General features: G+C 37.3%; 1 protein-coding gene across 6 annotated transcripts in view; it reads left to right on the plus strand.

Moving 5' to 3' along the window:
• CLCN3 (chloride voltage-gated channel 3) overlaps positions 1–25,784 on the plus strand; it is an 82,328-nt gene that overhangs the window by 53,462 nt on the left and 3,082 nt on the right. For 3 of the 6 annotated variants that reach the window (XM_014456659.2, XM_006081885.3, XM_006081886.3), the window contains 8 exons: positions 498–620; positions 2,009–2,215; positions 5,871–5,951; positions 6,872–7,417; positions 12,156–12,342; positions 16,043–16,441; positions 19,039–19,255; positions 24,235–24,310. In XM_014456659.2, the coding sequence (XP_014312145.1) occupies positions 498–620; positions 2,009–2,215; positions 5,871–5,951; positions 6,872–7,417; positions 12,156–12,342; positions 16,043–16,441; positions 19,039–19,255; positions 24,235–24,310 (1,836 nt within the window). The remainder of the gene's footprint in view (positions 1–497; positions 621–2,008; positions 2,216–5,870; positions 5,952–6,871; positions 7,418–12,155; positions 12,343–16,042; positions 16,442–19,038; positions 19,256–24,234; positions 24,311–25,784) is intronic. The other 3 variants (XM_023755586.1, XM_006081889.3, XM_023755583.1) reach the window with 2 other exon arrangements.

The raw sequence follows: 25,784 nt of genomic DNA on the forward strand, positions 1-25,784 counted from the left end.
GCGCACGCCATGGAGGTGAAGTCGCCTGCACCTGCTTTCCCACAAGCCTGAGTCCCCGAGCAGCCGGGGATGAGCTGGTGATCCCAACAGCCTGACAGCCCTGCAACAGAGGAAGCATTCGGCCTGGGGACTGCCGAATGGGCAAAAGATGGAGGCTAGGTCTAGGGATCCTACCTGCACGATTTCGTGCGCTGGGCCTCTAGTATAATATATATTGTTATAGGATCATATATGGATATGTTTTTAAAAATTGGTTATAGCTGGATTTTAGAGATTAAAGTATAGTTGAGGCTCTGCACAATAAGACTAAGTCTCCTTGGGATGGATACAAATATGTTTTTGGATTCTACTTAAATGTTTGTTCATGTAAAGCTTTTATTATTGTGGAAGTAAAACCAGGAGCCTTTACAAGTTTTACCCATTTCTTATGAGGCAAGCACTTGCATTAGTGGTGCACTATAAATTAAATTCATACTACTGAACTGTTTGCTTTATAGGGTCCTGGTTCTTACATCATGAACTACATAATGTACATCTTCTGGGCCTTGAGTTTTGCCTTTCTTGCTGTTTCTTTGGTAAAGGTATTTGCTCCATATGCCTGTGGCTCTGGAATTCCAGAGGTAAGCCATACAGTATTTAGTATCATTAAACATTTAGTAATTGTTATGATGCTTATCTTTTTTGCTTCTAGGGAAAGTAGTTTTGTTTTTTTTGTTTTTTTTTTTTTTGGCGGGGGAGAGGGGGCGGGAATGGTTTGTTTGTAATATAAAAAAAGGAAAGTTTAGCTGGTGTAGCTCAGTGGGTAGAGCGTCAGTGGAAAACTGAAGGGTCCCAGGTTCGATTCCAGTCAAGGGCACATGCCCAGGTTGCTGACTCCCACCCTCCCAATGGGGGTCTGCAGGGAGGCAGCCCGATCAGTGATTATCTCTCATCATTGATGTTTCTATCTCTCTCTCCCTCTCCCTTCCTCTCTGAAATCAATAAAAATATATTTAAAAAACAAAAAAGAAAAGTTTAAAAAATGTAAGCTTATTGTAGACATTGAAAGAAATTCTGCCCTATAGTCATTTCACCATTTACCTTGGAGGTTGATTTTTTTTTTTTCTTAACACTAATTTATCACATGGCTAAACAAATAGCATAAGACTTACTTAGACCCCAAGAACCTGAAGAATTACCTTGTAGCCTGAAGTTATTTGATAAATTGATGTTTTGATTTAAATACATTCTTTCTCTCTCTTTTTCTATATAAATATATTTAATTAAATAAGTTAATTCTTGAATTTGGCAGATAATATAACCATTTTATACTTTAAAATAAACATTGGGTCATAGTGAGTCAATAGCACAAACTTTTGTGTTTTATTGTTTATCAACAGTAAAGGAGGCTATAGTTAGGATTGAACATCATATCAACTCATTTCTTTCCCTCACTTTGTATTTTTCTGTGTTAAATAATTTACCACTTTTTCTAGTGCATTTCTTTTAAAAGCTAAATTGTAGTGATTTTCAAAGTCTATTAAGAATATCTTAAATAAGGAGCAATATCATACAGTATTTAACAGTTGTCACTTAACGTGTAGATAAATATTACATATAATTTACATACTGAGAAGGCATAATATCTTTATTTCTGACACAAAATGTCTGAAATATATCTAACTATTATATTTCTACAACAAATATTTAAATTTGTCTTTTTCTGGTTTGTAATTATATATCTTGTATTAAGGTCTGTATTCCCTTGAACGTGGCCTGATATTTTAGTTTTGTTCGTGAGATAGGTTTGCCTTCTATCCTTGCTTGGGGCAGTGTTAGAATATGATATAAATTTATTATATGTAGCGTATTAGTTAAAGCTTTTGAAAAATTAATTGTAAATTGTTCATAGTCCACCAAAATTTATGAGGTGGTATTCTGAATAAAACAAGAGAGTAACTTAAGTTAGTTAAGTTCTCATGGTTTGGTTTTTTTTGGATATCAATCTGTCTTAATCTTTCCTTTGTAGATTAAAACTATTTTGAGTGGATTCATCATCAGAGGTTACTTGGGAAAATGGACTTTAATGATTAAAACCATCACATTAGTACTGGCTGTGGCATCAGGATTGAGTTTAGGAAAAGAAGGTCCCCTGGTACATGTTGCCTGTTGTTGTGGAAATATTTTTTCTTACCTCTTTCCAAAGTATAGCACAAATGAAGCTAAAAAAAGGGAGGTAAGTGTCTTTTCTAGTTTATTTGATGTATAAATATCTGTCATATACACTTAATTCAGTTGAAGAATTTTCTAGTGTAAAAATCACATTTACTCTTTACTTTTTGGATACATTTTGTGTTCAGATTAAAATTACAATGGGAAAATTGTTTGCTTCCTTCTCTTTTTGTGAATAATCGCTAATTGCTTTGCCTTATACCTCCTCTCCTCTCAAGTGTTTCTCAAATGTAGTATTATTTTACTCTTCTCTCTCACCATCAGTATTTCTCCAGGGTTGGAAATCTTAACAGCTGTGTTTTCCTCTGGGAGGAGTGTCTGATGCCAGTGGGTGTGTGTGTCATCTGCGGAGAGCTTTCTGGCCCCAGGGGCAGTTCTGAGGGCCTCTAGACTGCCTGAGGTTTAAATCAGAGATTTACATTAAAGGAGATGTAGGAACTCCTCTTTATTCAGCTGTTCAGGGAAGTTTCTTTTACCATGTTTTAAAAGGCCAGCCTGAGATCGTCTAGGTCCGGAGATCTTTAAACTTTACATCTTACAAGAGTTTCCCTGATGTTTCTAAATTGCTCTGGATGTCTTCTAGAAGGAAAGTAGGCTCCTGGGATATTCTGTATTAGCTCTAAACTTGGGAGGCCCAATCCCATCCAGTTTTCCCAGTCTCATCTGCAGTCCTAGATGGTGCAGAGCCTTTGGGTTTTTAAGGTACAGTATTTTATATCTCATTAAATAATGAGAATTCAGGGGTTTCTGGCCCTAGCATAGGAAGAGCTTTCAGCCTGTTGTTTTTTATACTACAGTGAAAAAAGTAGAATATTTTTATCAAACTATTTAATTCCTCAATTGATATAATTCCAGTTCATTTTAATGTTAGCACTGAAACGTCCTTGCATTAGCAGTAGTCTAAAAGTGGAACATTTCAGAGTATCATTGCTCTATCTCTGGATGATAATTGTGATTTCAGTACTATCCTGTACATAACAGCAATTTTCTGCCTTTTTCATCTCATGGCACACATAAACTAATTATTAAAATTCTGCAGCACACCAAAAAAATATATTTCTTTGCCAATCTGACAAAAAATAGGTATAATTTTGATTCATTCACACCGGAAGGCTATTGTATTGGCTGTTGTCATTTTTTTTCATTTGACAAAAGGGAAAAGAGGCCAGTATCCCTGACTAAATAGTTAGGTGTTGCATGTTTTAAAAATTCTCATGGCACACTGGTTGAAAATCGCTGTTATGTAATTAGGATAACTAACATTATTATTGATTACTTACTATGTATCTGGTTCTATGTCATATTCTTTACTTGCATCTTAAAATTTAATCCCATGATAATCCTATTAACATGGCATTATTATTCTCATTTATAGATAGGTAACTAAACTAAATCTTGGCTAATTTGCCCAAGATTACGTGTCAGAGTGTAGATTAAAATTTATTTTTCTTCCATTCTAAAGTCTATACTCTTGACTATCCTAATACTACTACTACTACTATGACTGTGTGGACATGTGTTTATGTCTTCTCAAAGCAAAACCTAAACTATACTATAGCAGGGCAAGTTAATGGTTAAATGGAACTATAGCATTTGTCTCCCCAGTTCAATTCCTTTACTTGCTATTGTACCATGACAATTTGGGGGTAAGATTTGTATTTTTATTTATTCATTATAAGTGAAAAATGTAATTTATTAGAAAATGTTATAGAAATTTAATTCATCTGAATTTTAATATACACACTGTGATGCTTAGTAATGTTTATGACAATTTTATTCTGTCACCTTAGTATATAAATGTCTAGACTTTACTTGTTAGGGTACTTGTTAGTGAAAGCATTAAAGCCTCATATTTTGTCTTTCTTCCTATACCCACTTCTTTGACATTTTTTAATTAAATGATTCTAAAATACTTACTAAAGATATTAAAATGTGTGTTATAGGTGTATGGGTATTAGTTTGATTATAAAATTCTATTTTATTAAATGTAGAATTAGAAAATTCAGTTAAATATGTTGTCTGCAGTTCCATTAATGGGAAAAACAAAACAGAAAGTAAGTTAAATTTTCTCACACTTCTTCCCTAAATAAGCAAAGTCTGTATTCTTAAAGCCAGTTACGATTTAATTAAAACACTACTTGTTTATTTTTAATTTACCAAACAGTAGCCTGACTATGTAGTTTGTACTCTTAATCATTTACAATTTAATTTTGATGATTTCTAATTTCTTTTTCAGAAATGTAAAACTTGACCATTTGAGGAAATGCTTTGGTAGCCTCAAATATTTACTGAAGTAGTGAAAAGAATAAAGACTCTTAGAAAAGCAATTAGAAATAGATGCCCAGTGTGTAGTTGGCTTCACACTGGTGGGACTTGGGCAGTGTCCAAGTGACAGACCAGGAAGTTGCAGAGAAGATCCACCAGAGAAGTTATTATGTGATTCTGGCTGGTGAGGCTGTATCCTAAGGGGCAGCCATTGTTTGTGCTGAAGGCTCTCCATACCGGTAGTGGCAGTATTTTCAGAGGACTTAGGGTAGTGAAAACATAGGGAAACTCAGTAGTTTTTAAGTTCCCTGGATATTTTACTAGGATTTGGACTAAGGCAATTATTAATGACTAGTAGCCCGGTGCACGGATTCGTGTATATTGAAAGGAAATTAATTAGAAGAAAGATTTGTGCAGTAATTATATTACTGCAAAAAATTACATGTCAAAATAGCATATATAATATAGTATTATAAAATTAAAACGCTGCAATTGGCACCAGCGAGAGCTTTATATGTATCGCACATGCACGAGTCAATGTTTATTTTTAAATTGCCAGTGCGCCTCATATGTACCTGCCGGTTGTTTGGTTGGACGGTCGGACGGATGTACAGTTGGACACGTAGCCTTTTATATATGTAGATGATGCAGTTAGCTCTAAAATATGAAGAAATTATATCCTATTTAAAAATAAGTAAACAGCCCTAGCCAGTTTGGTTCAGTGGATAGAGCGTCGGCCTGTGAATTGAAGGGTCCCGACTTCGATTCCGGTTAAAAAAAAGAACATATATTAAAGTTATATATAATTACCATTAAAGTATATTTTAGCATACTTTTCAGTTTTATATCTAGTGTAGTAGGTACCTCAGTTGCAGGCTCCTCCCCAGCCTGGGCCCTGGTCTGTTGGGGCATGTGCAGGAGGCAACCAATCAGTGTGTTTCTCTCACATCAATATTTCTCTGTCTTTTCCTCTCTCTTCCACTTTCTCTAAAAATTAATGGAAAAATATCCTTGGGTGAGGATTAAAAAATAAATAAAAATACGTAAACTCTCCCCTCAAACCAGTTACTACTCTCTCTACTGGTCTTCGCAAACAGACATCTTGAAAGTTGGCTGTATTTATTGCCTCTTTTTTATATCCCATTTATATTAGCATATCTCGCATAAGGTTTTTTTTTTTAACTGAATATATGATTGACCTTTCAATTAAAGCAGAAGATAAAAAAATATTTTTAGAGGAAATACATATTTGCATTTGCTTGGGGAGGAGGGAGACATATGAGTTAAATTCAGAAGTCATTTCGAAAATTCGAGTAATGTGAAGAATTTTTATTTGGCATATGTTTGAACTATAAAAACACGAAATAAACCACATCCTTTTTTTTTTTTTTTAGGTGCTCTCAGCTGCCTCAGCTGCAGGTGTTTCTGTGGCCTTTGGTGCACCGATCGGAGGAGTTCTTTTTAGCCTGGAAGAGGTAGGTTAAAAAAAAGAACATATATTAAAGTTATATATAATTACCATTAAAATATATTTTAGCATACTTTTCAGTTTTATATCTAGTGTAGTAGGTATAGACTTTGTTTTTAAGTTTTCAAATTTATTTTCATAAACTTATTTTTCACTCATACATAAAAGGTAATATACTATATATGTTCTTTACCTTGAGAAAATTTTTAAAAATATATTATTTAAAAACATTAGTTATTGTTTAAAATTTAACTTTGCTGACATATTAAAGTAAGCAGATATGAATTTGATTTAATAAAGAAATATTTAAAACGATCTATCTCTATTAGCTTAAATACAGCCTTTTTATTTAAATTTTTTAATTAATTCCTAAATCATCTTTGTAAGTTTTTCTTCTGTGATTATTTATATTGCAGTTATTGATGTTTGAGGAGATCATTTTAGTTGCTTTAGTAGAATATTTTATTTTTGTTTTCTCTTTGGTGCTTAAGACTTTTTACACATTTACACAGAAATATGACTAGGAATATTTTAAAATGTACTTTTCTAGTTATTTCTGTTTTTTCCTCTTTTTAAAATTTAATATAGAAGAGGTAAATCAAATACTTCTGTATGAGCTAACAGGAGCTGGTGGCAGTACATTTATTGTTAACTACTATGATTGGAAGTTAAATTCATTTTGAAAATAAGAAATCCTAGGTATTTTAAATAATTATTAGACATTTATGACTAGTTGATATTGTGAATGTATAATGAGTGATAGTTAAAGTTAATAAAACATCAATATTTTTCTTATCATAGTGAAATCCATTCTATGTAAATTCCAGTGGCAGCAAAATTTAGAGCTATGATATTTACTGTTCAAGTTATATCAGAAACATTTTATAAAATTATATCATTAATTTTTCTTTTTCTTTTTTTTTTTAGGTTAGCTATTATTTTCCTCTTAAAACTTTATGGAGATCATTTTTTGCTGCTTTAGTTGCTGCATTTGTTTTGAGATCCATTAATCCATTTGGTAATAGCCGTCTGGTCCTTTTTTATGTGGAGTATCATACACCATGGTACCTTTTTGAACTGTTTCCTTTTATTCTCCTCGGGGTATTTGGAGGGCTTTGGGGAGCCTTTTTCATTAGGGCAAATATAGCTTGGTGTCGTCGACGCAAATCCACCAAATTTGGAAAGTATCCTGTCCTTGAAGTCATTATTGTTGCAGCCATCACTGCTGTGATAGCTTTCCCTAATCCATATACTAGGCTCAACACCAGTGAACTGATTAGAGAGCTTTTTACAGACTGTGGGCCCCTGGAATCCTCTTCTCTTTGTGACTACAGAAATGACATGAATGCCAGCAAAATTGTTGATGATATTCCTGATCGTCCAGCAGGCGTCGGAGTATATTCAGCTATATGGCAGTTATGCTTAGCACTCATATTTAAAATCATAATGACAGTATTCACTTTTGGTATCAAGGTAAGTGCCAATGTGGGGTGATGTTTAACTAATCTTGGCATGATCAAAACTTGTATGTGGAATGAGAGATGAAATTTTTATGTAAAGGTGGTTGTTTCATAACCATGGCCTGAAAAAGTTCTTATTTTGGGGGTTCAATTTTAAGAAATGAAAAAAAAAAGAAATCCTTAGGATATATTGTTGAGCCATGGTATCTGTCAATTTGTAACAAATTACCCCCAAATCTAGCAGCGTATGATAACTTATTTTGCTTTTGATAATGGTCTGATTTGGTTAAGGACTCAGCTGGCATGTTTTGGTCTCTCATACAGTTGTCATGAGACATGGCTAAGGCTGCTCATCTCATAGACATTCATTTGTCTGGCACCTGGTCTGAGAAGATTCAGACAGCTAGAGCTGGAACATCTGGCCTTTTCTAATATCTCTCCCTCTGTGGTTTTTCTGGCATGGTGGCCTCAGGGTGGTTAGATTTCCTACATGGTAGCTCAGGTTTCCAAAAGCAAGTGTCCCAAGAGGACCATTTCTAACCTAGCCAAAGAAGTCATACAGCATGCCTTCTATTGTGTACTGTTTGTCTAGACAGCCACAAAGGCCCACCGAGGCTCAGGGGGAGGGATATATGTTCTACCATTTAGTGGGAGGAGTGTTAGAAAATTCATGATATTTCTAAACCATTTATTAGTTTACTATTGCTGCAGTAATAAATTAGCATAAATTTAGTGGCTTAAAATCACCCAAATTTATTACATTTCTGGAGATTAGAAATCAAAAATAGGCCTTACTAGGCTAACATTAAGGTATTGTCAGGGATCCCCCCCCCCCCCCAGCCTTCTAGAGGTTGCCCACATGCCTTGGCTCATGGCCCCCTTCTTCCATCTTCATAGCCAGCAATAGATGGTCAAGTCTTTCTTTACCTCATCATTCTGAAACTCACTCTTCTAAATCCTTCTTCCACATTTAAAACACCTTTATTATTACTTTGGGCCCAGCCAGATAATCCAGGATAATCTCCAGTTTGAAGGTCAGCTGATTAACAACCTTTATTCTGTCTGCAACCTTAATTTCTCCTTGCTACATAACATAATGAATTCACAAGAATCAGGATATCCATATCTTTAGGAAGCCACTTTTCTACCTTACCATATCCCTGTAGGGGTTACCTTGAAAGGACACTGCTGAAGCAAGAGTTAAATTACTAAGCCCAAAGCCTTTTTAAAAAATACATATATTTTTTATTGATTTTTTACAGAGAGGAAGGGAGTGGGATAGAGAATTAGAAACATCAGTGAGAGAGAAACATTGATCAGCTGCCTTCTGCACACCCCCTACTGGGGATGTGACCTTGACAGGAATCGAACCTGGGACCCTTCAGTCCGCAGGCCAGCGCTCTGTCCGCTGAGCCAAATCGGTTAGGGCGCCCAAAGCCTTTTTCCATCAAGGACTTGGTCCTTATGCCCTGGGACATTGTATTTTTCTAACTTATGAAAGTGAGAATAACATTTGATAGTGATTTGCCAGTAAATATAATTCTATTATGTGACTGTCAGTGATGTATATCAGATGTCAGCTAATCCTTATTCTTTAAATTACTCTACCTGTAATCTACACTAATAAAAGACAAAGATGCTAATTGACCGTACCTTTGCTACGCCCCAAGACACACCCATCAGCCAATCAGAGCGACTATATGCCAATTAACCCAACCAAGATGGTGGCCGGCAGCCACGGAGCTGGAGCAAGCAGGAGGCTTGGTTGCCTGGGCGATGGAGGAAGCCAAGCTTCCCGCCGGCCCTGAGCTGGCTGTGGGCTCCGCTCATGGCAACAAAGTTTCAATTATAGAAGACATATGAATCCCAGATACCTGCTTCCAGCCAGCTCCACTGGGAGCTTGGGTGGCTGGGGGCTGTCGACAGACTACAAACAGCCATCAGCCCCTCACCCAGGCTGGCCACACCCTCATGGGGTGAGGGTCCCTGCTGGGGGTCTTAGCTAGCCTGAAAATGGCCCTCAGCCCCTTACCCAGACTGGCCAGGTACCCCAGCAGGACCCCCCACCCTGAAGGGGCTCTGGCCAGCCTGCAAATGGCCCGGCCTGCAGGCCCTCACCCAGGCTGGCCAGGCACCCCATGGTGGACCCCCACACTGAAGGGGCTGTGGCCAGCCTGCAAACAGCCATCAGCCCCTCACCCATGCTGGCCAGGCACTACTATATAATAAAAGGGTAATATTCAAATTGACCCTAACAGCAGAACGACTAGGAATGACTGGTCACTATGACACACACTGACCACCAGGAGGCAGATGCTCAATGTGGGAGCTGTCCCCTGGTGGTCAGTGTGCTCCCACAGGGGGAGCACTGCTCAGCCACAAGCCAGGCTGACGACTGCCAGTACAGCGGTGGTGGTGGTGGAAGCCTCTCCCACCTCCTCAGAAGCGCTAAGGATGTCCAACTGCAGCTTAGGCCTGCTCCCTGCTGGCAAGTGGACATCCCCTGAGGGCTCCCAGCTGCCAGAGGGATGTCTGACTGCCAGCTTAGGCTCAATCCCCCAGGGAGTAGGCCTAAGCCAGCAGGTGGTCGTCATCCAAGGGGTCCCAGACTGCGAGAGGGCACAGGCCAGGCTGAGGGACCCCCCCAAGTGCACAAATTTTTGTGAACTGGGCTTCTAGTTCATATAATAATATTCTCTAGTGTTAGTGTGCTTTCACAGCTGTACATTGTGGAGAGTAACAGCTTGATTTTAACAAAATTGGAGTGGTGTTGAAATATGGTCTTTTGTTTTTTTTTAATTTTTATTTAGTTATTTTTAAAGAAAGAGAGGACGGGAGAGAGAGAGAGAGATTTGTTGTTTCACTTATTTATGTATTCATTGGTGACTCTTGTATGTCCCCTGACCAGAAATATGGTCTCTTTTGTATTATCCTCTGTGTTTAGTCCACATTATAGTAATTAAATATAATTAATTAAATATAAGACTTAAATATTAGAAAAACCTTGAAATTTTCCTTTTTCTTCTTAGTGAATCAAATTAAAGGAGTTGTTAAAGCTCCTATTTCTACAGTAAGTTGATTTTCTGTCTAAAAACAACAGCAAACAACACACCCTTAGTTGAACTACAGGATACCAGAGGCCTATTACCCTCTGCTTTGGCCAAAGGATCTAACTGGCAGGAGAGTGAAAAACATATTTTGATCCCTTCTATTTGGATATCCAGTTAATGATCCTGATATATTCTTCAACTTGCCAACACTTTGTGCTCAGCTTATTTCATATCCACAACAGTTTAGAGCTATTAGTCTTTTAATAGTCTTTAAATGATCTTGCTTAATGTGTTTACTGTTTCTATTATCCTCATTAGATTCATATGTATGAATTAATTAAAAGGAGAAAAATATTTATTGACTAAATATATATATAATGTATGCATGCATGTATACATATAAATATACTAGAAGCCTGTTCACGAATTCATGCACCAGTGGGGTCCCTCGTCCTGGCCTGCGGGATTGGGCCAAAACTGGCTCTCTGACATCCCCCGAGGGGTCCCAGATTGCGAGAGGGCGCAGGCCAGGCCAGGGGACCCCACCGATGCACTATCCAGGCCAGGGAGAGACATGAGAGGTTGGCCAGCCAGGGAGGGACCACAGGAGGGCTCCAGGGCGTGTCCGGCCCATCTCACTCAGTCCTGATCGGCCAGACCCCAGCAGCAAGCTAACCTACCAGTTGAAGCGTCTGCCCCCTGGTGGTCAGTGCACAGCATAGCGACTGGTCGACCAGTCGACTGTCTGCCCCCTGGTGGTCAGTGCATGTCATAGCAAGCGGTTGAGCAGCCTTAGCATATCATTAGCATATTACACTTTGGTTGAACAGCTGACTAGTCGACTGGACACTTAGCATATTAGGCTTTTATTATATAGGATAATATAAAATCACTACACAATTATTGGGACACCTGAAAACATTGCCCGCTTTATATTGTACCACTTAAGAGGGATAGCATCTTATATTTCTATCATTTTATAAACAAGTAATATATAGGAAGGACATAATCTTGGAGTAAAGGCAGTACTTCATACTGAATTGATTTAGAATTATGAAAAGTGCTTTGTACTGTTCTTTTCTTTCTCTTTCCACATTTTACCATGTACTAATAAAATTTTGTTAGGGGTTGGCATTAAGGAACCCCTACCTAGAGAAATAACCCTTGGGTTATTTTCTCTTTGGAGTAGAGCAGTGGTTCTCAACCTTCCTAATGCTGCGACCCTTTAATACAGTTGCTCATGTTGTGGTGACCCCCAACCATAAAATTATTTTCGTTGCTACTTCATAACTGTAATTTTGCTACTGTTATGAATTGTAATGTAAATATCTGATATGCAGGATGTATTTTCATTGTTACAAATTGAACATAATTAAAGCATAGTGATTAATCACAAAAATAATATGTAATTATATATGTGTCTTCTGATGGTCTTAGGTGACCCCTGTGAAAGGGTCATTCGACCCCCAAAGGGGTCGCGACCCACAGGTTGAGAACCGCTGGAGTAGAGACTGTGATGTGTTATTTTGTAACTGAATTCATGGAATTGTTAGGATACTGTATAGTAAGATTTTGCTAAAAGTTTTAGGATTTTGCTATGTCAATGTGAAAAGAAGCAAAAGTGTTAGAAATCCACAGAACGTAGGTTTCAAGCATGCAGTTGAGGACCTCTGCCTTATTGTGTATTCTATTTTGTTGTAGGTTCCGTCAGGCTTGTTCATCCCCAGCATGGCCATCGGAGCGATTGCAGGGAGGATTGTGGGCATTGCAGTGGAGCAGCTTGCATATTATCACCATGACTGGTTTATCTTTAAGGAGTGGTGTGAGGTTGGGGCTGACTGCATTACTCCTGGCCTCTATGCCATGGTTGGTGCTGCCGCATGCTTAGGTAATAACCACTGTGTCTGTCTGTGTCTGGATGCCTGTGAGTCTGAGAGAGGAAATGAGTAAGAGCTTGCTTGTGCTTAATTGGTGGGGTGGGGTTAGGGAAAAGGTGAGGCACAAGACAGAGGAAGAGAGTGTTTTCACAGAAATGAAGCAGTACTACTATTATATGATACTAGAGGCCCGGTGCACAACATTTGTGCACTGGAGGGGGGGGTCCCTCAGCCAGGCCTGGGCCCTCTCAAAGCCCAGGACTCCTCAGGGGATGTCCGCCTAAGCTGGCAGTCAGACATCCCTCTCACAGTCCGGGACCCCTGGCTCCTTACCACCCGCCTGCAGTGGAGGTGGGAGAGGCTCCTGCCACTGCCGCTGTGCTCGCCAGCTATGAGCCAGCTGAGGGGTGCTCCCCCTGTGGGAGCACACTGATCTCCAGGGGGCAGCTCTCCATTGAGCATCTGCTCCCTGGTACTCAGTGCGCATCATAGCAACCAGTCGTTTCGCTGTTCGGTCGATTTGCATATTAGCCTTTTATATAGGATAAACAGTACTAGGTTTTATTTTACCTGCCTCTGAAAATTTGTTAATGCAAAAATTTAATAAAAATTTAATTTAATCTTTTTAATATCACTTAATGCTTTATGACAGAAAACATCTTAGGCTTAATTTGAATCCTGTCCAAGAAGATTTTTGTTTTTTTTCATTGTCAAGGGTCTTAACTTCCCTCCACTAGCTATAGCCTGGTTCCTAGGGTAGCATGCCAGCAAAGCTACAGAGTACCTTTACTTGGGCTCTGCAGTGATTTATTTTTAGCCTCAGTAAAAGGTTTCTTTACCAGCCCTCCCCCATGTAAGGTGTATTTATAGAAAAATGAGAAAAGTCACTACTCTTTTAAAGAAAAGAAAAGCAAAATATTTGCAAGTTTATTTATTGTCCTCTTGGGCATGAAAAGTAGTTGTTTTATATTTAAAATGTCAGCTAAGCTTTGGTTATAATATTTAATAATCGTTGGTATTTTGACTTATTTTTGTTCAATACATCAAAATTGTGTAAAGTAATTTTTAATCTTCAACAGTATAATATCAAGTGAAAGTGAAGGACAGAATCATTTTCTCTAAAGTAGCAAGTATTTATTGAGTACCCACTTTCTGTTTAGCACTCTGCTAGGCGCAGTGAGTCATAGAAAAAGAAGTATAAACCATGAACCCAACCTCAACTATAATCAGGTTGGGTAGACAAGACCCACACTGACAAAACAATAGTGAGCAATACATAATGATTATATATTATACTGCAAGAGTCTATGAAAATTGTAGCAATCTAGAGAAAAAAAGAGCTGAAGTAATTTAGGTAGGGTAAAACATGAACTTTATTTTTAAAGATTAATAGAATTTAGAGGATTTTGTTGAAGAATATAATAATGTGAAGACAAATTAGAATAGTATTCATGGGCCTCTGAAGAAACTGACAGTATTGAAGTACAGAATGCATTTTGGGTACTTTTGGGAAACAAAAAGTTGGATGGTGAGAAGGAGCCAGATTGTGAGATTGCCATGGTTTAAGTTAGGATGAATTTGTATTAGGAATTGGTCAGATCTATGGCAGTTGTGCCTTTGCCACATGTAGCTTGATGACTTTGGGAAAGTTCCTTTATTTCCTTTAAAAAAATTTTTTTAATGGAAATAATAACTACCTATCTCTTACAGTTGTTTTGAGGATTATCTATATACAGGCAGTTCTCGGGTTACGTCGGACTCGACGTACGTTGTTTCGTGGTTACGTCGCCATCTCCCATTTACAGTATTTATAAAAAGAAAAAGTCTGTCATTTCAACATATGTACATATGTGCTTTATGTTTTTTATTATTTACCACAAGTAAAGGTCAGGAATTGTTATATTTCTTTTAAATTTGTTTTACTGTTTCACTTCATTACTGCTGTGTATGTGCTCCATGTGAGTGACGTAGGTGCTTATGTAGGTGGGTTCCAAATTACGGCGAAAATTGTGTTATATCGAGCTGTAGGAACAGATCTCCGATGTAACCCGAGGACCTACTGTATATAATAGCCTAAGCGACTGTTACGGCAGAATGACCTGAACGACCAGTCGCTATGATGCACACTGACCACCTGGGGGCAGACGCTCAATGCAGGAGCTACCCCCTGGTCAGTGTGCTCCCACAGGGAGCACTGTTCAGCCAGAAGCCAGGCGGTAAGGAGCCAGGTGGTAAGGAGCCTGCCGCTAAGGAGCAGCGAGCTAAGCGGTGAGCGAGCAGGTGGGCAGTAAAGAGCGAGGGATCCTGGATTGCAAGAGGGATGTCTGCTGAGGGGTCCCAGACTGCGAGAGGGCGCAGGCTGGGCTGAGGACTCACCCCCACCCTCTGACCCTCCCCAGTGCATGAATTTCGTGCACCGGGCCACTAGTATGAGATAAAATGTATATAAAGCTCTTAGCATAGTGCCTGGTAAAATAAGTTCTTCATGAAAAAATAATTTTTAAAAACACTTTTGTAAACTGACTAGGACATGCCTGGCATAGTATAGATAGATAATAGTAGATCCTTTCTCCCTTCTATTTTTAGGTTAGAAAACAAGAAGGAAGAGTTTAAGCTTAATATAGAATGAACTGGTGAGCCCTGGTAGGTTTTTGAGAGAAGAAGCAACATGGTGAAAGTGTTACTTAGGAAAGGTTAACCTGGGAACATGGCTTAGAAAGTGGATTGAAGGTAATAGGCCTGGAGTTAAGGAGGTAACACAAAATAGTATTAAAATTAAGGAACAAAGTCTTGAGGGTCTGGACTAGGTTGGGAATAGTGAGAATTTAAAAAAAGGTACCCATAGATATTTTGCAGAGCAAATCAGATAGGACTAGGTGAGAGTCTAGGTGTTGGGATAAAGTAAAAGGATGAACCAAGAATGATTACCTAGGTTGTCAGGAAGAATGTGATGCTGGCTCTTGGAGTCAGGGAAGTTGGAATGGGGAGCTCTTTGGGAAGAAGAGTAGATTAGTTTTAAGTGTGTGATGTTTTCTGTGACAGTGCTTGTGCACTGTCTTTTTAGAGGAAGTCAAGACATGCACAATAAGATAAGGCGTGCACAGCTGGAGACATGGGGCAAATGCAGCCGTAGAGGGAGACATGTGGGGGAGGCATTGGCATAGAGAAGGTAGTTCAGAATGGTGATTGGGATAGATGAATAGATGAGTTTTCTGAGGGAGGGAATATTATACTGCTACCATAAACCACAAGGCATCAACATTTTGCTTATTTTGAAAAGGTTTAGAGGAGAGAAATATAGTAAATTAATATTCTACCCACATATTAATTTCATTTGTAAGTTGGTAGTAAACAAGATAGCTATGATGTGCTTCACCAAATTCCTTGAGAATGAATAATCTTTTATAAGGGTGAAATTATGTCTTTGCTATCGCAGTGAACCAAAATGGCAAAGTTGTTTTGGCTGGACAGCTGTGGTTTTTTATATGAAGCAAGCAGGTTTTGAAATGTTATTTCAAGTCTTCTGTGTTATAAACAAAGATGATTGGTGTTCTTTTAGATCTTATTAAAATAGTAATAATTGTCCTAATAGTAGTTTTCGATGATGATCCTTTTCACTAAGTTTGTATTCACTTGCCTAGTGCAAAAATTCTACTAGCAAGTATTGATGAGCTCCTGTCCTTCCTGACCAGTGGTGCTTATTTTTTTCAGGTGGAGTGACAAGGATGACCGTCTCCCTGGTGGTTATTGTTTTTGAGCTTACTGGAGGCCTGGAATATATTGTCCCCCTTATGGCTGCAGTAATGACCAGTAAATGGGTTGGAGACGCCTTTGGTAGGGAAGGCATTTATGAAGCGCACATTCGGTTAAATGGATACCCTTTCTTGGATGCAAAAGAAGAATTCACTCATACCACCCTGGCTGCTGATGTCATGAGACCTCGAAGGAATGATCCTCCCTTAGCTGTCCTGACACAAGACAACATGACAGTGGATGACATAGAAAACATGATTAATGAAACCAGCTACAATGGCTTTCCTGTCATAATGTCAAAAGAATCTCAGAGATTAGTAGGATTTGCCCTCAGAAGAGACCTGACAATTGCAATAGGTACCTTCTAAAAAAAAAAAAATACACATTTATAAGTATCAGTATCTAGATATCTAGGTAGATAGATATAGATATATAGTAGATTTCTGGAAGATAGGAAAGCAATAAAATTTAATTGGTTGGGTTTGTGAAGGCAGGTCTTATATTCTTTAGAAAAGGAATTTATGCTTCCATGGATTGTTTTCCTGCTAAATAGAGTTTTATCTTTGACTTGGCATTGTTATTAGTTTGGAATCAGATACTTCCCCACCCCCACCCCTCAGATAAGCCTTGTTAAGTTGATTTTTCTTAATTAATATATAATTATTCTTAATGAACATATAAGACTTTAGCAAGTGCCAGGGCATCCAGCAAAATACATTCTTCTATTTAATAAAGTTGGCTTATTTGAATGCAAGTTATTGAAAATTCCATCTTCATTGGTCTGTTTCATACCAGATTCACAAGGTCTTGTTTTTTTAGTTTTTGCTTTAGGTTTATAATATTAACTTGTAATATCTAGTTTAAAGTGAAAAAAGTCATTGAGATTTTATTTTTGGTTAAACATCAGGTTGAAAAAGTATGTAAGTGCTGCTGTATTTTGAGCTAACATTCCTGAAAAAATTTAAAGGCATTAGGCACACTATGTTATTTCTTGGAAATAAATTAAACTTTTTCCCCGAGGAGGAAGCAATTGTGTTCCTCCAAAATTAATTTTTCCTCTTACCCAATAGTACAGTCTTAATAAGGAGACCCATAAGGCTTCTAGTCCTTTTCTACACAGCTGACTCTCCCCCCTCACCTCCAAAGGTGATAGAGAATATTTTCATTAAGTCATTGCTTTGACACTCTGCAGTTTTTAGTAGAGGCCCCTGAGCTGGAAGTGTCAAGCATTTGCCCTGTCTCCAAAGGTCATTCATGTGAGCTCGTCATCCCCCTTTCAACTTATCCCTGTGGCAATTGCAGAAGGATTGTAAAATATTTCCATTCTTGTGCCATTGCAAGAGGAAAGACTAGACAGTGTAGATGAGAGTATTTCTCAAATCAAACTGGAAAGAAACTCAATTTGCAAGAGCTATTAAAGTAGAAAAAAAGAGAGAAGGAAATAGCTTTCGGAGAATATCCTACTCAGTTTAGGAAAAGGCTTACACCTTTAGAAGACTTTTTCAAAGACCGGCAATCCCATCATTCCAAGTTTTGCTCTAAGTAATACAATAGTAGTTGCCAGAGTGGGCAAAGTATGTGGTCAGACTTGTCTCTGTTCAAGTGTTTCAGCTTCTAAGTCATTGCCATGGCAAACCTACAATCAGAATTTAATTTCATTGTTTAGATTCCCATTCTTTAGGTTTTAATGGTAGCCAGGCAAAGAAACGGAAAAGATCAGAATTTTGGAATTTACATAGAAATTTAAAGAAAGAAGGCCAGGTTTTTAAAAGAAGGTGGTAAAGTTAATTACATTGGAGACATATGTAATAATCTTTGTAATATTGAAGCAATAAAACAAAATTTAAAAAGAATCTTGGACCTATTAAAAAAAAGAATTATATTCTCACTGAGTCAGTGGATGTATTTTTTAGTTTTTGTTATTGTCTTGAGAAATAGAATGTTGGGTTGGCAGATAGTGTTCACAAGGGAATAGAGGTACTTTAGATATGTGAGATCAAATCACATCCTCAGAAATGTTAGTCACATGACTTTTCAAACACACCTTAAGTATTTACCCACATACATTTTTGTAAAGTTTAAGTTTTTGAATGGGAAAAGTGGACCTGTATGTTAGGTTTTACACATATAAGTATAATATATAAAATACCTTATTAAAGGACAGTTTTGAATACACACTAAACTCAAAATAGATGCATAAAGCTAGCTATTTTATTTTTGTATTCTCTCCATTTCATGGATTTCCTTCTTGTTCCCATGATCTCTCCCTTTCCTCTGCAGTTTTCTGCCTCGTTGCCACTTCCTGTCTAGCACTCAGAGGGGGGAGTGGAGGTAGGCAGCAGGACCAAAGCATGTGAAGCCGAGCACACCGGAGGGGGCAATTATCACAGCCTTTCAGATAAAACCTAGGAAGTCAGTTTGTGCCCATTATGTGCGTAATTGTAGTTTCAACCCACCTGTTCATACTTGTGACGCATCTAGAAAATTAACATTAGCAAAGAGAGAAGGAGCTAATTCACAGTGGAGAAGTACACACCATTGTGTAGCTCTTTTTAGTCCCACCTCCTAGGCAGGAAAAGTGACTGTTGGCACAGGCAGGTGTTATTCGATGATGGATTCCTATAATTTGTGCAGGTTTAAAAATCTCATTCCAAACATGCTTCCTTATCCCCCCCAGAGTTAATAAACAGGGTCAGTGCCACTAAAGACAATTGAACCATGATTTACCAAAGCATATTTTATTTACATGAAGATGGTGTGTTGGTGATGGATTCTGATTCTGTCAAATATAAGAAATTGCTGACTTTTTAGTTTATTCCTTTCTTGTTTAAGTAGACAGGAAAAAATGAAGGGACCAAAAGTCATGGAATACATTGCTTTATTTGTTTAATCTCTGACCTTAAAGTAAAATAAAACCTGTCAAATTTAATTTTTGATCTTCTCTGTCTTTTCAGAAAGTGCCAGAAAGAAACAAGAAGGTATCGTGGGCAGCTCTCGTGTGTGCTTTGCACAGCACACCCCATCTCTGCCAGCAGAAAGTCCGCGGCCCTTGAAGCTTCGCAGCATTCTTGACATGAGCCCTTTCACAGTGACGGACCACACCCCCATGGAGATCGTGGTGGATATTTTCCGAAAGCTGGGCCTGAGGCAGTGCCTTGTAACTCACAATGGGTAAGTTTCATCAAAAAATCAGTTCACTTGTCAGAGGCTTTTATCCCTTTTAGTGGAATTCATATGCACTTAATAGGAGAGAGTGTAATCAGCTCCCAAGTGGGAAAGTCTGGCTCTTAGTGTGGCTATAAATACAAGATCAATCAGATTGACACCAGAGAATAAGAAAAATGTCAACTCCCAGATCTTTGCCAAAGTGTAGTGACACTTGTCAGGCAGAGAGGTGCTGAAACATCTTCAGCACCTACGTGGTGCTTCGAGCATTTCCTCCCGTGGACGAGAGGTGGCCCTGACCTGTGTGGAGGACTGCCAACACCTGCTTCCTCTTGTCTTTCAGTTTTAAAATATGTATTTCTAGTGCAGAATAACTTTCTAGATGTTCTGCTGTTTACTGTGACAGCCGTTATTTAATTTGTCATGTAACAAGGGAATATATATAATTAAATATATTAATTTAATTAAATGCATAATTAAATGAACTTTGTAAATTAGCTGAAAACTTCCTTTAGCAAATGCTTTGTTTCCTCTTTTCTACCTTCTCCACTCAGAGACCTTTTACATACAAATACTCAGGTATTTAAAATGCAAAAATTGATTATTTTTGCCCTTTACACACAAACTGCCAGTATTTCTGAGGATGGGGAAATAGGAAGGTTGCGTTTGGCAAATGTCACAGGGATTGTGGAGAGTAGCACAGAGTATTATTCCCTAATCGAATGAGCAAGGTATTCAATAAACAGATTTCCTTTATTTTTGGAATAAAGGAAATGCTCCCTCATGTTCTGCTCCCTCTGTTCCTGACCTGGGATCTGCTTCCCTCCCATTCTCTCTCTAGCCCCCTTTCCCCCTTCATGTTACTGTTCCTAGTTTAGATACTTAAGAACGTTGTTTTACCTGAGGGCTGAAATGGAAAGCTAGAAATGAGGAACAGAAGATTGTGCATAAACTGCATGCATAGCCTGAAGCTATTGAAATACCAAACACTTAGAGAATCACAGCATGTATTATAAAATATCATTTTGTACAAAATATGTGACCCCCTATCTAGAGAAAAGAGGGAGAAAGGACAAAAATAAAGGAAATTTGTTTATTGAATACCTTGCTCATTTAACTTTGCAGCCTCTCTGCAGAGTCGGTGGCAGTATCCCGACTTTACAGACGTAGGAATGGAGCTTGAAGAGGTTTGGTAACTTGCCCAGTCACGTGGTTAGCAAGTCAGAGATCAGGGAATAAAATATCTTTCCAGTTTTAAAACCCAATGTCTTGCTATTGTTTTATAATGTAATTGACTGATAGAATCTTAACCTACTATTTTCTTGGACATATATAATACTGTATTGTGTTAGGAATAGAAATATAAAGCTAGAAAGTTATATCCATGTTTAGTGATTTCACTGTGCTAGCCAGTTAAAATAACTGGAGATGATATGAAGTAAATCATTAAAGAGATAAAGTTCTTGATTAGGGGCAGGGAGGTCGGAATTGTTAAATATTACAGATATTGATGGGAAGAGATGTATGTAGTAAAAGAACCTTTTTCTTTAGTGTTGTTTAATGTGAAAAATAATGGTACCAAACTTCACTGTTTAAAAATGAGTACATGTTAAATGGAGTAACTTCATAAAGGTTTACTGCTTCTTGGGCCCTTTTAGTTATAAATGATTTAGTGGGAAGCTAAGATGAGTTGTTATGAACTTTTACTTGTTTTGAGTTGTTCTCTGTTCTTGCCACGGTGTGTTCTTTTATGTAGGACCAAATATATTGTCATTCTCTAGTCATGATTAACTATGTCCACAAAGCTATACGAGTTAATTACCGTATTTCCCTTCGCTGGTTAATTCTCAGGTTTCGGTAGCACAGACATTAGAAAGTGTATTTAGAAGAAAGTGTAAAAAAAGAATGAAGTGGGGGAAATGGAGGATAGTTAATTAAAATCTTACCTGATACTGTCTGTTTATAAGAAAGCTTGTGTTGTGTGTGTGTGTGTGTGTGTGTGTGTGTGTGTGGCTTTTTTTCTAAAGGAACACATTTAATTGCCCTGATTATATTTTCCTTATTTCTGTCCTGTAAGGAAAACAGATTGATAAATATAAAAAAAGAAGAGATCCTTTGGGGTGGTGGCTCTTGGGGTTTTTTTCTGTGAAATGTGTAAGAAAGTAGTGTTTTATTCTCACTTTAAATAATTTAAGATTTAAACTCAGAAAAAAAATTATATCTTCTGGTTTTTAGTATCGACTATGAAGTTCTGGACAATGGCTCACATTTTATAGTTTCTACTAGGTCCTTAGAGGTGGAGAATAACTATTTGGGGGAAGGGATATAACAAATCTGGAACCTTGATGCCAGGAGAAAATGAGACCAGAGAGACAAGGGGAAGTATGTCTGTAAAGATGCCAGTTATAGATGTTTAACTTTTAATTTTAATTAGCAGAATTTCTCAGAATCTTCGAGTCTTGGTAGAACTAGCAGGATGTCAGTAGGCATTGTCCCAAAAGAGTTTTGTGATCATATAAGTTCGGAAAGTATTGGATTAAATATAATTGAGGTTTATTTATTTGGAACTTCTCAGAACTTATAAAATGTTGGTATTATTTGATTCTCAAATGGGATAATAGAAAACAAATTTTCCAAACTTATTTGAATATTAAACCTTTTTTTGATGGAGGGACAGGGTGATAACTCTGATGATTGGTTTTTCTTGGAATAGACTTTGAAAAATGTTGGGTCATGTTCTGTTAACTCTTACATCGTTGTTTGTTAGCCCACAAGAAACAGCAAATCAGTCTTTACATGAGTCACATTTTGTATTGATTTTCCTTACATTTCCTGAAATTAACAAAGCAGCACTGAACTGGCCTTATTATGCTCAAATCACTTTTCTCCATTAACTAAAGAGAAGCGGATATATGTATTTTCTTCTTTTTAGGGCTATTACTTTGCAAATATAATCACTGCTTTGTAAATCTCTAAATTTGCCATTTGGTCCTTAAAAACTTGTAATTTTTTTTTCATTGTGTACCTTGTGTTTTGGTAGAGCTTACTAATATATTAATTGAAATTAATCACTATAATTGGATAGAAATAATGAAATAAGAATTAAATTAGAATAATTTTAATTGTCAAGATTTTCACATTTCCTGACTACAAGTATAAATTCAAGTGAATTGATGTTTTTTTGTTGTCTATTTGACCTTAAACATCAGAGAAGAACATCTACTGAGTGAGTGCTTATTTTATGTAGTACAGTGTGGGGATCTTGCTCCCATGCTCTGCAAACTTTTCAGTTTATCTTGTTCTCAGTGATCAGTACATTATGAAAAAAAATAATGAAAAACATTGGCATAGAACCTATTTATGTCTTTCCTATTCCCTACCTTCCCTGCTTCCCAACCTTCACATCCAGGCACCACCCTAAGGAACTCTTTTATAACTGACTTACCTTAGGACCAAGCTACTTTGACTATGTGAAGTCCCCTGGTGACACCCTTCAAGAAGTCAGAATGTTCAAAGGCAGTTTAATAGTAAAGTTGACTTAACCTGCCCTGACCAGTTTGGCTCAGTGGATAGAGAGTCGGCCTGCGGACTGAAGGGACCCGGGTTCGATTCTGGTCAAGGGCATGTATCTTGGTTCCAGGCACATCCCCAGTGTGGGGTGTGCATGAGGCAGCTGATCAATGTTTCTCTCTCATTGATGTTTCTAACTCTCTATCCCTCTCCCTTCCTCTCTGTAAAAAAATCAGTTAAATACATTTTTTAAAAAATTAAAGTTCACTTAACCTGATCACCAAGGAAATATAAATATGTTCAATTACCCTGAAGGGAATTCTGGGTGAGCTTCCAAAATTTAAAGATTAAAAGCTTTTTAAGGTGTTTTAAAAATATATATCTTTTTATTGATTTTAGAGAGAGAGGAAGAGGGAGGGAGGGAGGGAGAGAGAGAGAAACATTGATCAGCTGCCTCCTGCACACACCCTATTGGGGATTGAGCCCACAACCCAAGCAATGTGCTCTTGACCAGGAATCGAACCCATGACCATTTGGTGCACAGGACAACACCCAACCAATGGAGTCACACCAGCCAGGGCACTTTTTAAGGTTTTTGACACTCACTGTCTATATTGTCATATGCTATAGTTGAATTCATTGACTTTCGTTATAAAACTGGTAACCAGAATTTTGTTTTAATAATGAAAAGTTTAATTATTTTCCACTGAGCCAAACCGGTTAGGGCAAAAGTTTAATTATTTTCAAGTATCCTGAGAATTTATGTTCATTGTTTTGCTTGATGTTATAATAATAATATATTAACAGAATCATTTAGAAAAAAATTCATAAAGTGAAAGTGATTTTGATCCCCTAATCTTAAACAAGTCTTATTTGCTTACCTTAAGAAGTAGCATTCAGTAGGTCCTGAAAATTATGGGGTGTTTGTATTGGTCAGCACTATTTATTTGGTACACATTGCCTTTCATTTTAATTCCAAGTAATAGTAAAATAAAGGGCTTTCTCAAGTCTCAAAGGCAATAAAGGTTGAGACTTCTCCTGTCTTTACATTGCTGAGGTAGATCCAGAAAATACCTGCTGCACTGTGACATTTTAGATATTAGAAAAACATTTTCTTCAAAGGAAGGAACAGTGAAAATGAAAATAAATTTCAGAATTTTATAGTTGTGTATTAATATTATTTGTACTTTTCTTTGTAGTCATCTTCATTGTAAACTTTTATCATTTTGATTTTTAACTTAACAAGGAAAATAACCCACCAGTATTTGAAAATAGCACCATGTCACTTTTGAAAGTCAGTAGAATTTATGCAATTGGGACCTGGGATTTCAAACCATTTTTGTTTTTATTTTTCTAGAGTTCATTAAAAGCATTCGTATGGTCCATGTTTTTATTCTTTCTCTCATTATCATTATGATTGGAACCTCTTTTAATTTAATTTCTCACAGTTATTAGCATAACATGATCTGTTTCAGGATTGTCTTGGGGATCATCACAAAGAAGAACATATTAGAGCATCTCGAGCAACTAAAGCAGCACGTCGAACCCTTGGTGATTAGATATATGAGATCTCCTCATTAGACACCTTAGACGTCAGGAGGCATGACACTTGTGAACTGTTCAGTCCTCTCTTTCCCAGACACCTGCCCAGCAAAGGCCTACATGCTGCCAATTTCACTTCTATCTCATAATATGCCTGTAAGATAAATTTAAATGTATGTAAAATTTCACTCATGGGAAGTAAGCAAAAGTTAACATCTCATCAAAATCATTAGTTGCAATTTAAGAACTGTAAAGAGTTTGGCAGTTGACTGAGTAAATATTACTGGACATTTTTAAAGTAACACAACATATCTGTCTACTTTAGTGCTTACACCAGTCTCAGAGGATGCCAGATTGGTTAAAAATGTCTACCCCGTCACCCCAAACCCTCCCCCTCCTTTAAAAAAAAATGTTTCCTGATCTTGTGGTAGTCTTGTGGTAAATCTAAGCTCACAAATCATTTTAACCGAGCTTAGCAATGTTAAATTTGCCGACAATTAAATGGATTTTTTTATGGGCACACTAACTGGAGCGTAATATGTATGTGTATATATATGTGTGTGAGCATAGCATTAGTTCTTTTTCTGCTATACCCTCATACCCTCAATACTTTCAAAGTCAATAATGTGTCTCTTGCCATTTCATTAGTGAACTGGACCTAGAATATGTGTGTGCCCCTTCTGTATGATGCTTCTAGAGTGCTGTAAGCAGTTTTTAGGGTCAGATGCATTTGTTCTAACAGACTCTATGTCCTTCCTAGTGGTTTAATGACTAAAGATAAATTTTGAATTATTATCTTACCTCATAACCTAAAAATTGTCTGGCTTTAGCAATAAATGCCTGAAATTATTTTGCCGTGCAATTGCCATACCTATATAAACTTGTCCCAGTTTGTTTAATACACAACTGATTGTGTATTCCTGTTGTATGCTAATATTTCACAAGTGTTTCATGCATCCTTTTAAAAAAACTACTAATCAGAATAATAAGTAGCTACTCATTCATCCTGCTTTGTGCTTCACTTACAATATTTTAGGACTGCTTCTTGATTTTTTCATCTATCTTTTAATGTAAGCATTAACAACTAAGACTTTCATAAAAGCACTCTATCTTAACTTTTTTGGCCAAAATCAAAAAAGGAAAACATTGATGAGTGTTGGGTTGTCTTATAGATTTGTTCTGGCTTCTGAAGTTTGCTATTGAGGTTCTGTGTTGACCATTTAATCTCAATTGTATGTGCTTTCATGAAGATTATGCATACAACTGGGCAATCTGTTTTTTAAAAGTTAATTTTAGTTTTAAAAAATGGAATATTGAGGGGATTTGGTCATCAAATATTTTACTGCTTTTTTGGTGTGATAGGAATGTATATTCCTTCTCAAATGGGATTAGTATAATTTCTTTTCCATACATCCTCCCATTTTTTTTGTTACTTTTTTGTTGGCATTCATTAGTCAAAATAGCTCGACTTCAATGAGAGTCT

This window comes from Myotis lucifugus, unplaced genomic scaffold (genome assembly GCF_000147115.1).
Source record: "Myotis lucifugus unplaced genomic scaffold, Myoluc2.0 scaffold_1, whole genome shotgun sequence".
Taxonomy (NCBI): Eukaryota; Metazoa; Chordata; class Mammalia; order Chiroptera; family Vespertilionidae; genus Myotis; species Myotis lucifugus.